Genomic DNA, 16,894 nt, shown 5'->3' on the forward strand with positions numbered 1-16,894 from the left:
AAGTGGTTGGAGCCACCATTTCAACCAAGTCAACAAACTACTTAGCTTGTGCTTTTTTTGTTTTTAATTGAGATAGAACTGATGTGTCACATTCTATTAGTTGTAGATGTACCTGAGCCTATATTTTAACCTCTCTTTCACAGTTGGTTTTTGTTTAATATATGCATTTAATGAAATTCTTTACTTCTATTCAAAGCAATTTCTATTTAAAGAGTGATAAAGGCATGGTTATACATTTTAAAGTAATTTTAAAGATTAATTTAATAACTTCCTCAGAAAAGTCACTGGTTTTTGTTTTTTTGTTTTTTTTTTTACCAGAGCTAAGTAAAATTTTATCTGATTTCAGATGCCTTTGATGATAAGACATACCATTATTTTATATACTACCAGCAAAAAACATTGTAAATTAAACTGACTGTAACAGCTCTTTCAGACTTATTTCAGCACAGCTATCAATATATCTATAACACTTTTATAGTTAGTATATCTAGAATAAGTGGCTTAGGGTATTCCTATGCTTTCATCACATTCAGAGTCCAACTCTTCTGATTCACTTTTTCACTACATGTCCACATTTTTCAACCCAGTGTTTTCCTTTGGGGCTATTATAACATTGAAGATAAAGTGTTTCTTTAAAAACTCTGTCACTCTTGTGTCTGAAATTTTCCTCTAAGCCAGTGTTTATTAGAAACTTTAATATATAGATTCCTTTTCAGTTCTAAATACCATGCTTTCCAGAGTATGATTTCCAGTTCTTTACAGGGACTGTTTTTAAAACTTAATCAGCAAACATCTTCGTCTCTTCATCCGTAGCCATCGGTTTCTGTATTGCGTGTTAGCCTGGCATGCCAGGTTATGTGCGAAGATGATGGATTGTAAGTCAGGAAGGAATCTGAGCTGGAAAGTAAAATTTGGGGGTTATCAAGGCGTACACTGACAGCAAGGGTCAGAAAAGGTGCATTTTGAAGCAAGTGCTGATAGAACTATAAGATCAGAACAGTGGGAACATCCAATAAGAGGACCCCAAGGATAAGGAAACTAGTGAGTTGTCAAAAATCACAGTAAGTTTTGAGGGAAACCTTGTTAATCGCTTAGGCACGTTGAGGTTTTTGGCTATATCTCATGGAATAATCCATATATATATATATATATAATTACATAATATATATTATTATTACATTATATATAATTATTAGTTTATTTGCTTGGCAGAATGTTGAAGTCCTTTTCACAACAAATAATGTTTATAAACAATGCAGAGTTACCCCATTTTCTTTTAAGGGATGTTTCCTTCCTTTAATGGGGTAACTTACATTATATTAAGTAATGCAAATTTAGACCCTGAATTGTTGAAGAAAGCATTAGTTGTCTTTCTTTCTTTCTTTTCTTTCTTTTTTTTTTTTTTGAAAGCATTAGTTTCTAAGTGGAACTAGCTTGGGGCCAATAGGCTGACACAGGAGCACCTAATTCAGAAAGTGGCCCAAGTGTAAGTTGAAGTCCCTGTTTATGGTTTCTGCGCTCACAGGTGTCCAGGAAGTGTAAGGAGACAAACCACCAGGCTGTCCTTAGACAGGGTGATGTTGGGAGTGCTTCAGTCCCTCTCTTACTTTCATAGTGAGGGACTGACCTCACGACCAATACTAAAAATCATGTCCAGAAGTAAACCTGTTGCAGCCTATTTTTAAATCCCCTTTTCAAAGCTTATCAGGATATATTTTTTTACAGTTCTACATAACTTGCATGCATGGGGCTGCCATTCTAGAGACTGATGGTGGATCTGGGCCCTGGAGGTATGGCGGGGAGACAGCTTTTTAAATTCTGTAACTGACCATTTACATAGATGATTCACTTCATAAGTTAAACAATTTAACTTAAAGTTTGAGTTAAATAAGTTAAATAAACATGAGCAATCCATGTATTAGACTCTTATTTTGTTAGATTGTCTATCGTTAGTACTTTTACTTCTAGACTGTACATAACTAGTTTAATGAAGTTTACTACTTTTTTGTAGGACTTTGATTTAGTTAAAGGAAACCTGTAAAACTCCAGTTAAAAGAACCTTGAAATGATGTCTTGGGAGCGTTTGGAACTCCCTCATCTGACTTGGAGGTCTGAAGCCAACAGGAAACCGGCTGGTCCTTTCTGAAGGGAAACTTGACCAGTCACAAGAATAAAGAATTATTTTCCTCTTATTCCAGCAAACAGACATGAGATCATAGTGGTATTTCAGTATCTCTTCTGACTCACTCGTGTCTCTAGCTAAACAATTTAGTGGTTTCTTTGTGAACAATTTACGTAATATGAAACTACCAAAACTGTACCTGTAAAAAAGGACCAAATTAGCAGCCAAAGTTAGAACCTTAACATTTTTTTAAACAAGTATTCCTAAACGATAAGATGCTAAATTAAAGCATTGGTATCAGCATTAATCCCATGGTATTCATTATTGCTAAAAATCAGTCTAATGGGGAAGGATCAAGTTGTAAGAAGGGACCACTGTTTTTTCAAAATTGCAAAAGTATGCAAAGTATGTAAAATTATATATGAGGGCTGACCATATTTGAGATAACCGAGATAGCTCACAAGTAAAACTCCCTTCAGGATACCTTTGGAATTCATTGTAAGCTGAAATTGTGTAGGGTATTCTAATATACTAGATGGTGAGGGGAATATACCAAAAAAGCTATAAAGAGAAAACAGGGCAGGTTGACAAAAATCAAACACATTTTATTTCCTCACTTGTATTTCATATTATGTTCTAGGTTATTAAAGGAGAAGCTCATAAAGTAGCAGAAGCAAGAATGTTCTAAAAGATTCAGATTTACCGACAAAGTTAAAATTTTGGTTGATACTGTTATACAGCCTTAAAACTATATTTATTTACTTTGGAATGAAGTATAAGAAAATACAGGAACACAAAAACAGCATTGAACTGTTCTCTCCTGTAATACCTACTTCAAGATTGGATTATTGAGCCTCAAATTGTTATGGTTTATTGTCCTTTTGTGCAATATGCAGAAATGTATTTGGCATGACCATTTTCTTCAGCATTTACCTTTTTGTTTAAATGCATTCAGTAGGACATTGGGGCTATGTAGAGTAAAGAAGAAAAAGGTTAATGGGAGTCCTTTGGACAGCTTCTCTGTGGCCAGATCTCATTACGATGTACTAGAGACTCAAGACATGTTTAGGGAAATGAAGTAGACAAGTTTATAGTATACTGAGACATGATACCTTCACCTTTTTCTATCCTGTTGCAGAGGCATCGTTTCAGTGTCTTCCTGCACAAAACCAATTTTTTTAAAAGATTTTTTTAAATCTATTTGACAGAGAGATCACAAGTAGGCAGAGAGGCAGGCAGAGAGAGAGAGAGGGAAGCAGACTCCCTGCTGAGCAGAAAGCCCGATGCGGGACTTGATACCAGGACCCTGAATCATGACCTGAGCCGAAGGCAGAGGCCTAACCCACTGAGCCACCCAGACACCCACAAAACCAATTTTTAAAAAAAGATTTTTATTTATTTATTTGACAGAGCAAGGGAACCCAAGCAGAGGGAGAAGCAGGTAGAGGCAGAGAGAGAAGCAGGCTTCCAACTGAGCTGGGAGCCTGATGCGGGTCTTGATCCCAGGACCCTGAGATCATGACCTGAGCCGAAGTCTCCTGAGCCACCCAGGAGCCCCCAAAACAAATTTTTAATTATGCCTTATCTATGGCCCATTCTTTTCCTATTTGAATCCCTGCCTCTACAATCCTGCTTCTCCTGTCTACTTCTTATCACCGTCTACCAATGCCCACTAACCTTCCTTTTTAATTTTGACTCTCTTATTATGTATTTCCTGCCCACCCAGTCTCTTCCCATGCCAATAAATACAGGCATGAATGGAGCAGCTTAGAGATTACTCTACCAGTTTAAGAAGACCTTTCCAGCTCTTGAAGTTTATAATCCTACAGTCACAGAAAGTGTATTTAAGAGTGTTTAGAAAGCCTTTTTTTTCCCTTTTGGTAATATGGTAATTTTTTAAATTGAAGTATGATTTATAAATATGATAGAATTCACTTTTCTTTTTACTAACATATATTATTTATTTCAGGGGTACAGGTCTGTGACTCATCATTCTTACATGCGTCACAGCACTCAGAGCTCATTCCTTCCACAATGTCTATCACTTGGCCACCCTATCCCTCTCATTCCTCTCCCATCCAGCAACCCTCACTTTGTTTCCTGAGATTAAGAGTCTCTTCTAGTTTGTCTCCCTCTCTGGTTTCATCTTATTTCATTTTTTTCCCCTCTCTTCCCCTATGATCCTCTGTTTTGTTTGTCAACTTCCTCGTTTTGGTAAGATAATAGGATAATTGTCTTTCTCTGATTGACTTATTTCACTTAGCATAATACCCTCTAGTTCCATCCATGTCATTGCAGATGGTAAGATTTCATTTTTTGATGACTGCATAATATTCCGCTGTGTGTATATACTACCTCTTCTTTATCCATTCATCTGCTGATGGACATGTGGGCATTTGCCATTATTTGGCTATTGTGGACATTGCTGCTCTAAACATTGGGGTGCCTGTGCCCCTTTGGATCACTACATTTGTATTTTGGGGGTAAACCCCCAGTAGTGCAATTGCTAGGTCATAGGGTAGCTCTGTTTTCAACTTTTTGAGCAACCTCCATACTGTTTTCCAGAGCAACTGCACCAGCTTGCATTCCCACCAGCAGTGTAGGAGGGTTCCCCTTTCTACACATTCTCACCAACATCTGTTGTTTCCTGACTTGTTAAAAACTCTCATTGAGGTTTTGATTTGTATTTCCCTGATGCCGAGTGACATTGAACACTTTTTCATTTGCCTGTTGGCCATCTGGATGTCTTCTTTGCAGAAATGTCTGTTCATGTCTTCTGCCCATTTCTTGATTGGATTCCTTGTTCTTTGGGTGTTGGGTTTGATAAGTTCTTTATAGATTTGGAATCCTAGCCCTTTATCTGATAGGTCATTTGCAAATATCTTCTCCCATTCAGTCAGTTATCTTTTGGTTTTGTCAACTGTTTTCTTTGCTGTGCAAAAGCTTTTTATCTTGATGAAGTCCCATTAGTTCATTTTTGCCCTTGCTTCCCTTGCCATTGGTGATGTGTCTAGGAAGAAGTTGCTGTGCCTGAGGTCAAAGAGGTTGCTATTTGTGTTCTCCTCTAGGATTTGGATGGATTCCTGTCTCATATTGAGGTCTTTCACCCATTTTCAGTCTATTTTTGTGTATGGTATAAGGAAATGGTCCAGTTTCATTTTTCTGCATGTGACTGTCCAGTCCTCCCTACACCATTTGTTGAAGAGACTATCTTTTTTCCATTGAACCTATTTCCTCCTTTGTTGAAGATTAGTTGACCATAGAGTTGAGGGTCCATTTCTGGTTTTTCCGTTCTGTTCCATTGATCTATGTGTCTGTTTTTATGCCAGTACCATTCTATCTTGATGATGGCTACTTTGTAATAGAGCTTTAAGTCCAGAATTGTGATGCTACCAGTTTTGGTTTTCTTTTTCAACACTCCTCTGGCTATTTGGGGTCTTTTCTGGTTCCATACAAATTTTAGGAGTATTTGTTCCATTTTTTTTTTTAAACAGTTGATGGTATTTTGATAGAGATTGCACTGAATGTGTAAATTGCTCTAGGTAGCACGGACACTTTAACATTTGTTCTTCCAATCTATGAGCATGGAACGTTTCCATTTCTTTGTGTCTTCCTCAGTTTCTTTCACTGAGTGATCTATATAGTTTTTGGAGTACAGATTCTTTGCCTCTTTGGTTAGGTTTATCCCTAGGTATCTTATGGTTTGGGGTGCAATTGTAAATGAGATCAACGCCTTAGTTTCTCTTTCTTCTATCTCATTGTTTGTGTATAGAAATGTAACTGATTTCTGTGCATTGATTTTACATCCTTCCACTTTGCTCAATTCCTGTTTGAGTTCTAGCAATTTTGGAGTGGAGTCTTCTGGGTTTTCCACATAGAATTTCATGTCATCTGTAGAGAGAGTTTGACTTCTTTGCCTATTCAGATGCCCATGTGTGTTTTTTGTGTCCTGCAACTTTGGGCAACTCATTGGTAGTTCTAATAGCCTTTTTGTGAAATCTTTAGGGTACTCAACATATAAATCATGTCACCTGCAAACAGATATTTTTACTTCTTCCTTTTTAATTTAGACATCTTCTATTCATTTTTATGCCTACTGGTGCTAGCTAGGACTTTTAGTACCAATTTGAATTTGGAGTGGTGACAGTGAGCATCCTTGTCTTGTTTCTGATCTTAGAGGAAAAGATTTCAGTCTTTGATATTGGAGTCTGACATTAGCTGTGCACTTTTCATATATGGTCTTTATTACATTGAGGTAGTTTCCTTCTATTCCTCATTTATTGAGTGTTTGTTTGTTTTTTAAATAAAAGCGTATTGAGTTTTGTCAAATGTGTTTCCTACATCATTTGAGATGATCGTGTGTTTTTTTTTCTTTTCTGTTAATGTGGTGCATTTCACTGATTTATTTTTAAAGACTTATTTATTTGACAGACAGACAGCAAGAGAGGGAACACAGGCAGGGAGAGTAGAGAGGAAGAAGCAGCTTCCTGCTGAATAGGGAGCCTGATCCAGGGCTCAATCCCAAGATCCTGTGATCATGACCTGAGCTGAAGGCAGATGCTTAATGACTGAGCCACCCAGGCACCCCTATTACACTGATTTTTTAAAAGATTTTTATTTATTTATATATTTCAGAGAGAGAAAGAGAGTGAGTGCAAGCATGAGCAAGGAGAGGGGCAGAAGGAAAAGCAGACAACTTGCTGAGCAGGGACATCCCCCTCACACCCCATATAGAACTCAATCCCAGGACCCTGGGATCATGACCTGAGCTGAAGGCAGGCACTTAATCAGCTGACCCACGTAGGTGCCCCTACATTGATTTTTATATGTTGAACCTTCCTTGCATTCTAGAATCTCTTCGTTATTTTTTTAATGGTGTCTTTCAAAGAGAAGTTTCTAATTGTTATGAAATCCTTTTATTTTTTCATGGATCCTGCTTTTGGTGTTTTATCTAAGAAACCTTTTGCTAACCCATGGTGAAAAGATTGTCTCCTGTGGTTTCTTCTAGGAGTTTTATATTTTATAACAGTTTTAAGTTTTCAGTTAAATTTTATATGGGATTATGAGACATAACTCAAGATTCTGTGTGTGTGTGTGTGTGTGTGTGTGTTTATCTAGTTCATTTAGCATCATTTGTTTAAAAGGCTATTCTTTTTCCTTTGAATTGCCTTTAGATTTTTTTAATCTTCAATTCAATCATTTCCAGATATTTTCATTTCTTTGTGAAGATCCCACTTTCTGTCTGGCATAATACAAGAACTTCCTTTCATATATTTCCTATAATATCTAATGGTAATGAATTCCCCAGCTTCTCTTTGTCTGAAAAACTCATTATTTCGCCTTCATTTAGAAACGTCTTATCACTGTGTGTAAAATTCTGGGTTGAGAATTATTTTTCTTTTGGCACTATCACATTATTGCCTTCTGGACTGCATAGTTTGATGAGAAACTACTGTAACTGTCATTTTGTTCCTTTATATGTAATATATTTTGGGACCTTTTGGATTTGTCATTAAATGACCTTTATTTATTTATTTTTTAATTCTCGTGCATTGCACCTTCAAATATTTCTTCTGCTGTTTTTTTTCTCTTTTCTCTTTCTAGGATGCCAATTAGACATTTGTTAGACAGTTTGGTATCCACTCTCCTCCCCTACCCTCCCCGCCCCCGCATGTCTTAGATACTGTGTTTCCTTTTTCTTTTTTTTCTCTTTGTGTTTCAGTTCAGCTAATTTTAAGATTTATTTATTAGAGAGTGCTGGAGTAGGGGACAGAGGGAGAGGGAGAAACAGACTCCCCACTGAGCAGGGTGCCTCACTTGGGGTTCAGCCCTAGCATCCCAGGAACATGACCTAAACCAAAGGCAGGTGCTTAACTGACTAAGCCACCCCAGTGTCCCCAGTTTGGCTAATTTCAATTGGCCAAATGAACTGATTTCTAAATTACACCAAAACAAGACATTCTGTTTAGGAATACTAACCTTTTCCTGAACAGGTCCTTTGTGGATTCTCCAAGTTCCAGATCTGTGTTTTATATATGAAATCTCTTGTTATTTTGTATGCTTGATAGATTGATTTAGAATGGAAATCTAAATAGTAGAATCCATAGACTGTACTAATCAAGGCCAGTGTGAAATCCTGTCCCAAATGTAAGATTCAAAATACTTACATTTAAACTTATATTAAAAACTTAATTAAAATTTAATAGTTAAAACATTTACTATTCATTATGTTAATTAATTTAACCCTAGGTTGGTTTTGTAATTACTTCATAAAGAATGCATTTTACTTTAATGAATATTTTTCCCCCCCTTTTAGTTGGCAAGCACTGAGCTGTGCTCAAAGTGGAATAGGTGGTATAGCTAGAAAATACTTGTTGGAGAAGACCTGAATCTGTGAAAGAGAAGAATTCATTCTTGAAGTTTGATGCTGAATATAGAAAATTTAGAGCAAAAATTCATAGGGAAGCAAAGTGAAAGTCTGATTGGGAGGAAGAAACCCTCTCAGGCAAGCCAGCTTGACTAGAACAGGAGATGTAACCCATGTGTCTCAATCCAAGAAGATTAGGCAGACTGATACCACCAAACAATTAACACAGTTCTCCATGGATGTTTTTGGGTGTCCCCAAAACTTAACTCAATTCTTCAACTACCTGGAGGTAGTGTTAGACTTCACAGGGGAAGGGTGCAGACCCACAATACTGCTTCCTCTTCAGACGCCAATTTCAAAACCAGGTTGTTTCTGATATATTGGCTATAAATTAGAGGTTCCCACATTAGAGGTTGGATTAAGTTGATAGAGTGGCTCACAGAACTGAGGAAACTGGTTTTACTTACTAGATGATCAGTTTATTGTAAAGGATATGAATGAAGAGCCGGGTGAAATGATGCATAAGACAAGATCATGAAAGCAGGAGCTTTTTCTGTGGAGTTTGGGGTCTAGCACATGGATGTTTCTGGGTCACCAACATCCTTTAAAGCTCTCAGAAACCCATTCTTTTGGGGTTTTATGGAGGCTTCATTGCTCAGATATAATTGATAAACTCAATGGCCCTTGGTGACTGACTTCTAGCCCCTCTCCCGTCCCTGGAGACCAGGATGTGGGACTGAAAGTTTCAACTCATTAGTCAAAGTTGGTTTTCCTGGAAAGCAGTCCCCACGTCCTTAGAAGGGTTCTAAAAATGACCTCATTAACATAAACTCAGTTGTAGCTGAAAGGAGCTTCTTTTGAATAGCGAGATCGCCATTTCCCCTTTATGACTCTAGAGGGATTTCTGAAACTGAGGACAAAAGACCAAATGTAACAAAAGATGCCCCCAGGAGTTTGATATTTGCATATATCAAGTGTTTAAATTAGTTCAATATGATTTTAGTTGTCAGATTGAAGGGTCTCCTTAAATAAAACTCCTCTATAGGGAAAAAAAAGTGGTAGGTGGTTTTAAAAAATATGTAATTAAGTCAGAACAGGTGCATGCTTTGCTCAGAAAAACCGAATTTGGAAAATTATTCCACAAAAGACAGAATAGAAAGGAATTTTCTTTTCAAGGATAGAAGTGGGTTATAAATTAATGGCTTAGCTTATTGTTTGATTTTTGTCCTTTCATGTTTAGATGAAATTTTCTCACTTAGTAAACTTTAGAAAAATTTTAAAACTTTTTATTTGTAACTAATTTTAGACTTATAGAAGAGTTAAAAAACTATGTAAAGAAACCCTCACCTAGCTTCCTTTAGTGTTAGCATTTCTTAAAGCCATAATAATTATCAAATTAATATCGATACAGTAGTACTAACTCCGGTTTACAAGACTTGTTTTCATCATTGCCCTTTTCCTATTAGGAATCTATCCATTTGCATTTAATTATGTCTTCTTATTCTCCACCATTCTGTTTCTCACTCTTGTCTTCTCTTGACACTGGAAGAGTACCAACCAGTTTTGTTTTGTTTTTTTTTTTAACATTTTATTTATGTATTTGACAGACAGAGATTAGAAGTAGGCAGAGAGGCAGGCAGAGAGAGAGTGCAGGCTCTCTGCTGAGCAGAGAGCACGATTCGGGGCTTGATCCCAGGACCCTGCGATCATGACACAAGCCAAAGGCAGAGGCTTTAACCCACTGTGCGAGCCAGGCACCCCGCAACTAGTTATTTTGTAGAATATCCTCAGTTTGGGTTTATAATATTATCTCATGATTAGAATGAGGTTATGCCTTTTTGGCAAGAATACCACAGAAATTATCTTGTGTCTTTCCCTATGCATTATATCAGAGGGTTCAAGTTGCTGATACATCTTCTTATTAGTGATGAGATTTAGAGATCTTACTGATAAGAACATGCTTTCTTTTATATACTACATAATTAAATTGCTTTTAAAAATATCAGTCCAGGGTGACTGGGCGGCTCATTCAGTTAAGCATCCAACTCTTGATTTCTGCTCAGGTCATGGAGCTCAGGCTTGTGAAATCAATTCCCACGCCGGACATGGAGCCTGCTTAAGATTCTCTCTCTCCCTTTATCCCTCCCCCCTCCCATCTCTCTCTCTCTTTCCCGCTCCCTCTTTTCCTAGCTCCCTCTCTTAAAAAAAAAAAAAAGAAAAGAAAAAGAAAAATCAGCTAATCAAAGCATTTACTCTGTGATACAAATAACCTACCAAAAACCAAAAATGCAGATTACAGAAAGCTATCATCATCACTAGTTAGTTAACAGGATGAGGTTTATAGAATTTCACTAAAAGAAGGAAACTGATAAATAATAAGAAAGAAGAGGGGTGTCTGGGTGGCTCAGTCAGTTAGGCATCTTACTCTTGTTTTTGGTTCAAGTCATGATCTCAAAGTCCTGCAGTCATGAGCCCCATTCCGGGCTCCGTGTTCAATCGGGAGTCTGATTGAGGTTCTCTCCTGTCCCCTGCCCACCCCCTGAGTGTGTGTTCTCTCTCTCTCTTTGTCTCTCTCTCTCAAATAAATACATCTTTTTCTTTCAGATGAGGCAGTTCTTTCTTTGGGGGACAGTTAACAAAGGAATTATCAAGAGAGTATTCTTTCCAGTTAATAGGATTGTCTTTATAATAGAAAAATTGTCCTGGTTCAGGCAATTAACTTTGGATAACTTATTAAGTAGAACAGTAAATGAGGAAATAGTTTTTTGCTTTTAGGGTTTTTTTTTAATTTTTTATTTTTTATAAACATATAATGTATTTTTATCCCCAGGGGTACAGGTCTGTGAATCGCCAGGTTTACACACTTCACAGCACTCACCATAGCACATACCCTCCCCAATGTCCATAACCCCACCCACCTTCTCCCAACCCCCCTCCCCCCAGCAACCCTCAGTTTGTTTTGTGAGATTAAGAGTCTCTGATGGTTTGTCTCCCTCCCAATCCCATCTTGTTTCATTCATTCTTCTCCTACCCCCTTAACCCCCCATGTTGCATCTCCACTTCCTCATATCAGGGAGATCATATGATAGTTGTCTTTCTCCGCTTGACTTATTTCGCTAAGCATGATGCCCTCTAGTTCCATCCACGTTGTCGCAAATGGCAAGATTTCATTTCTTTTGATGGCTGCATAGTATTCCATTGTGTATATATACCACATTTTCTTGATCCATTCATCTGTTGATGGACATCTAGGTTTCTTTCCATAGTTTGGCTATTGTAGACATTGCTGCTATAAACATTCGGGTGCACGTGCCCCTTCGGATCACTACGTTTGTAACTTTAGGGTAAATACCCAATAGTGCAATTGCTGGGTCATAGGGTAGTTCTATTTTCAACATTTTGAGGAACCTCCATGCTGTTTTCCAGAGTGTTTGTACCAGCTTGCATTCCCACCAACAGTGTAGAAGGGTTCCCCTTTCTCCGCATCCTCACCAGCATCTGTCATTTCCTGACTGGTTAATTTTCGCCATTCTGACTGGTGTGAGGTGATATCTCATTGTGGTTTTGATTTGTATTTCCCTGATGCCGAGTGATATGGAGCACTTTTTCATGTGTCTGTTGGCCATCTGGATGTCTTCTTTGCAGAAATGTCTGTTCAGGTCTTCTGCCCATTTCTTGATTGGATTATTTGTTCTTTGGGTGTTGAGTTTGCTAAGTTCTTTATAGATTTTGGACACTAGCCCTTTATCTGATATGTCGCTTGCAAATATCTTCTCCCATTCTTTTGGTTTTGTTAACTGTTTCCTTTGCTGTGCAAAAGCTTTTGATCTTGATGAAATCCCAAAAGTTCATTTTTGCCCTTGCTTCCCTTGCCTTTGGCGACGTTCCTAGGAAGATGTTGCTGCGGCTGAGGTCGAAAAGGTTATTGCCTGTGTTCTCCTCAAGGATTTTGATGGATTCCTTTCTCACATTGAGGTCCTTCGTCCATTTTTGAGTTAGGGTTTTTTTGTTTGTTTTATATGTGACATGGAATTCTATCAGAAATTAAGTCATTAAGACCAATTTCTAGGTGTAGCCTATCATAATACCTGAAATAAATGTATTGTGACAAATTTTTCGTGTATTGGGCATTTAAAAATTATGAGTAATGTGAAATAAATCAGTAACAGTTACAGAAGAAATAATACATTACATGTCTCAAACCTTATTGACTTTGCAGCATCCTTACGTGTTTCACAAAGGAATGAAATTGTACTAAAGGGTTTCCTGCATTTGGTGCAGCCAAAAACAGTTTAAAGGTTTCTCAGAAATTAAAAATAGAAATATTATATGATCCATTAATTTCACTTCTGGGTATTTATCCAAAGAAAATGAAAATACTTTCTAAAAGATGCATGCACCCTTAGGTTTATTGCAGCATTATTTACAATAGCCAAGATAGGGAAGCAGCCCAAGGTCCATCAATAGATGAATGGATAAAGAAGATGTGGTATGGGGACACCTGGGTGGTTCAGTTGTTAAGCATCTGCTTAACATTTCGGTTCAGGTCATGATCACAAGGTCCCAGTGATTGAGCCCCGAATCGGGCTCCCTGCTCAGCCAGGAGCCTGCTTCCCCCTCTCTGTCTCTGCCTGCCTGTGGTCTCTCTGTCAAATAAATAAATAAAATATTAAACACACACATACACATACACAAACAATATAGTGGTGAGCATAGCTGCCTTCCAAAACTCAGAATATAATCAGACGGGTGGATGGAACAGAGCAATACACTGGATCCTGTGTGTGTTTTGGTCTGTTAGAAAACTAGATCCCAAAATTGTAAATTGTATATGATTATCATTGTTATACTCTAGAAATATCATATTATATGTCAGCCATATTTTTATTAAAAATAAAAAAATTTAATACCTGCCTTTAAAAAATAACACAGTACATTGTTAGGTTGGCCTGTAGATATTTTTCAGGATATAATGTTTATTCCTCAAAAGAGAATGGGTGAAAACTGTTCTGTAGATATAGTATCTGTCCTAATGAAGGTGGGAACTAGTCTGCATTAAGCCTATAACTGTGATACTTTTTCTGTTTCTTCACTTGCAGGATTTCAATGAAATATTTGTTTTTATTCTTTTTGGATTATCTTTGAGACATTCATAGGCTGTAAAACAATAAAACTAATAGAATGGAGTACTGCTGCACCTCCAAAGTGACTATATTCAGTGTAATAGAATTTTCTTCTCTTTTAGTTCAGCAATCAGCAAACACTGGGAGGCTGAACTGGCTACCCTCAAAGGAAATAATGCCAAACTCACTGCGGCCCTGTTGGAGTCCACTGCCAATGTGAAACAATGGAAACAGCAGCTTGCTGCCTATCAGGAAGAAGCAGAACGTCTGCACAAGCGGGTAAGCTCAGAGCTGCAGCTGGCCCTGGGGACTGATGGCTAACAGGTCTTCCTGATCAGCAGAGACATACATGTAGGTTCCTTGCAACGACATCTGGAGATAGTCATTTCTTGTCAGAACATACATATAGATGGTAGCAAATGTAGGTTTATTTAGTTAAGAAAAATACTTTTTTGTGGCGCAGCGTGGCTCAGTGGGTTAAGCAACTGCCTTCAGCTCAGGTCATGATCTCAGGGTCCTGGGATCGAGTTCCGCGTTGGGCTCTCTGCTAAGCAGGGAGCCTGCTTCTCCCTCTCTATCTGCTTGCCTCTCTGCCTACTTGTGATCTCTCTCTCTCTCTCTGTCAAATAAATAAAATATTTTAAAAAGAAAAATACTTTTCTATTCTGCCACTTACTAGCTCTCTGACCTTTGGTAAGTTACCCCTTTCTGCTCAATATTCTATGTATAAAATAGGAATAATAATATATAGTCTCTAGAATTCCTGTGAAAATGAATAGAGAAAATGAATTGATGTGCAGTTGCACCGAGTTAATGATAGATGCTTTTATTATTTAATTTTATTGTTTTTTTGAGGAAGAAGCAACTTAAAAATTACAGGTAAGAAGTTCTTTATAAAGGTTGGTTACACAAAGTTTCCCCCACTATCCAAAAGCAAAGCAATCCTGTGAAACCTTTCTTTTATTTATTTATTTATTTATTTATTTATTTATTTTCAGCATAACAGTATTCGTCATTTTTGCACCACACCCAGTGCTCCATGCAATCTGTGCCCTCTATAATACGCACCACCTGGTACCCCAACTTCCCACCCCCCGCCCCTTCAAAACCCTTGGATTGTTTTTCAGAGTCCATAGTCTCTCATGGTTCACCTCCCCTTCCAATTTACCCCAACCCCCTTCTCTTTAACTCCCCATGATCCTCCATGCTATTTGTTATGCTCCACAAATAAGTGAAACCATATGATAATTGACTCTCTCTGCTTGACTTATTTCACTCAGCATAATCTCTTCCAGTCCCGTCCATGTTGCTACAAAAGTTGGGTATTCGTCCTTTCTGATGGAGGCATAATACTCCATAGTGTATATGGACCACATCTTCCTTATCCATTTGTCCGTTGAAGGGCATGTTGGTTCTTTCCACAGTTTGGCGACCGTGGACATTGGGGTACGGATGGCCCTTCTTTTCACTACATCTGTATCTTTGGGGTAAATACCCAGTAGTGCAATGGCAGGGTCATAGGGAAGTTCTATTTTTAATTTCTTGAGGAATCTCCACACTGTTCTCCAAAGAGGCTGCACCAACTTGCATTCCCACCAACAGTGGAAGAGGGTTCCCCTTTCTCCACATCCCCTCCAACACATGTTGTTTCCCTCAAAGTAAAAACTGTTCTGTAGATATAGTATCTGTCCTAATGAAGGTGGGAACTAGTCTGCATTAAGCCTATAACTGTGATACTTTTTCTGTTTCTTCACTTGCAGGATTTCAATGAAATATTTGTTTTTATTCTTTTGGGATTATCTTTGAGACATTCATAGGCTGTAAAACAATAAAACTAATAGAATGGAGTACTGCTGCACCTCCAAAGTGACTATATTCAGTGTAATAGAATTTTCTAATTTCTAATTGCTAATTTTGGCCATTCTAACTGGTGTAGGGTGATATCTCAATGTAGTTTTAATTTGAATCTCCCTGATGGCTAGTGATGATGAACATTTTTTCCTGTGTCTGATAGCCATTTGTATGTCTTGATTGGAGAAGTGTCTGTCCATATCTTCTGCCCATTTTTTGATATGATTGTCTGTTTTGTGTGTGTTGAGTTTGAGGAGTTCATTATAGATCCTGGATATCAACCTTTTGTCTGTACTGTCATTTGTAAATATCTTCTCCCATTCCGTGGGTTGCCTCTTTGTTTTTTTGACTGTTTCCATTGCTGTGTAGAAGCTTTTGATTTTGATGAAGTCCCAAAAGTTCATTTTCGCTTTTGTTTCCTTTGCCTTTGGAGACATATCTTGAAAGAAGTTGCTGTGGCTGATATCGAAGAGATTACTACCTATGTTCTCCTCTAGGATTCTGATGGATTCCTGTCTCACATTGAAGTCTTTTATCCATTTTGAGTTTATCTTTGTGTACGGTGTAAGAGAATGGTCGAGTTTCATTCTTCTACATATAGCTGTCCAGTTTTCCCAGCACCATTTATTGAAGAGACTTTTTTCCACTGTATATTTTTTCCTGTTTTGTCAAAGATTATTTGACCATAGAGTTGAAGGTCCATATCTGGGCTCTCTACTCTGTTCCACTGGTCTATGTGTCTGTTTTTATGCCAGTACCATGCTGATCACAGCTTTGTAGTAAAGCTTGAAATCAAGTAATGTGATGCCCCCCATTTTATTTTTGTTTTCAACATTTCCTTAGCAATTCGGGGTCTCTTCTGATTCCATACAAATTTTAAGATTATTTGCCCCAGCTCTTTGAAGAATTCTGGTGGAATTTTGATTGGAATAGCATTAAAAGTATAGATTGCTCTAGGCAGTATAGACATTTTAACAATGTTTATTCTTCCGATCCAAGAGCATGGAATGGTCTTCTATCTTTTTGTGTCTTCTTCAGTTTCTTTCATGAGTGTTCTGTAGTTCCTCGGGTACAGATCCTTTACCTCTTTGGTTGGGTTTATTCCCAGGTATATTATGGTTCTTGGTGCTATAGTAAATGGAATCGATTCTCTAATTTCCCTTTCTGTATTTTCATTATTAGTGTATAAGAAAGCCACTGATTTCTGTACATTGACTTTGTATCCTGCCACGTTGCTTAATTGTTGTATGAGTTCTAGTAGTTTGGGGGTGGAGTCTTTTGGGTTTTCCATATAAAGAATCATGTCATCTGTGAAACCTTTCTTAAGCCAAAGTAGTAGAAGTGAAGAGTATTTCCTACTTTCCAGAAGTTCACTTTGTCTTTACGAAAGATCTATGTTAGTGTCTGTTTTTGCTAACCGACAAATCTGAG

At 37.7% G+C, this 16,894-nt stretch overlaps 1 protein-coding gene across 1 annotated transcript in view; it reads left to right on the plus strand.

The window, feature by feature from the left end:
• The window catches only part of HOMER1 (homer scaffold protein 1), a 131,806-nt gene that overhangs the window by 90,618 nt on the left and 24,294 nt on the right, over positions 1 to 16,894 (plus strand). The window contains exon 6 of the mRNA XM_044266442.1: positions 13,735 to 13,891. Within this exon, the coding sequence (XP_044122377.1) occupies positions 13,735 to 13,891 (157 nt within the window). The remainder of the gene's footprint in view (positions 1 to 13,734; positions 13,892 to 16,894) is intronic.

This window comes from Neovison vison, chromosome 1 (genome assembly GCF_020171115.1).
Source record: "Neovison vison isolate M4711 chromosome 1, ASM_NN_V1, whole genome shotgun sequence".
NCBI classification, from domain to species: Eukaryota; Metazoa; Chordata; class Mammalia; order Carnivora; family Mustelidae; genus Neogale; species Neogale vison.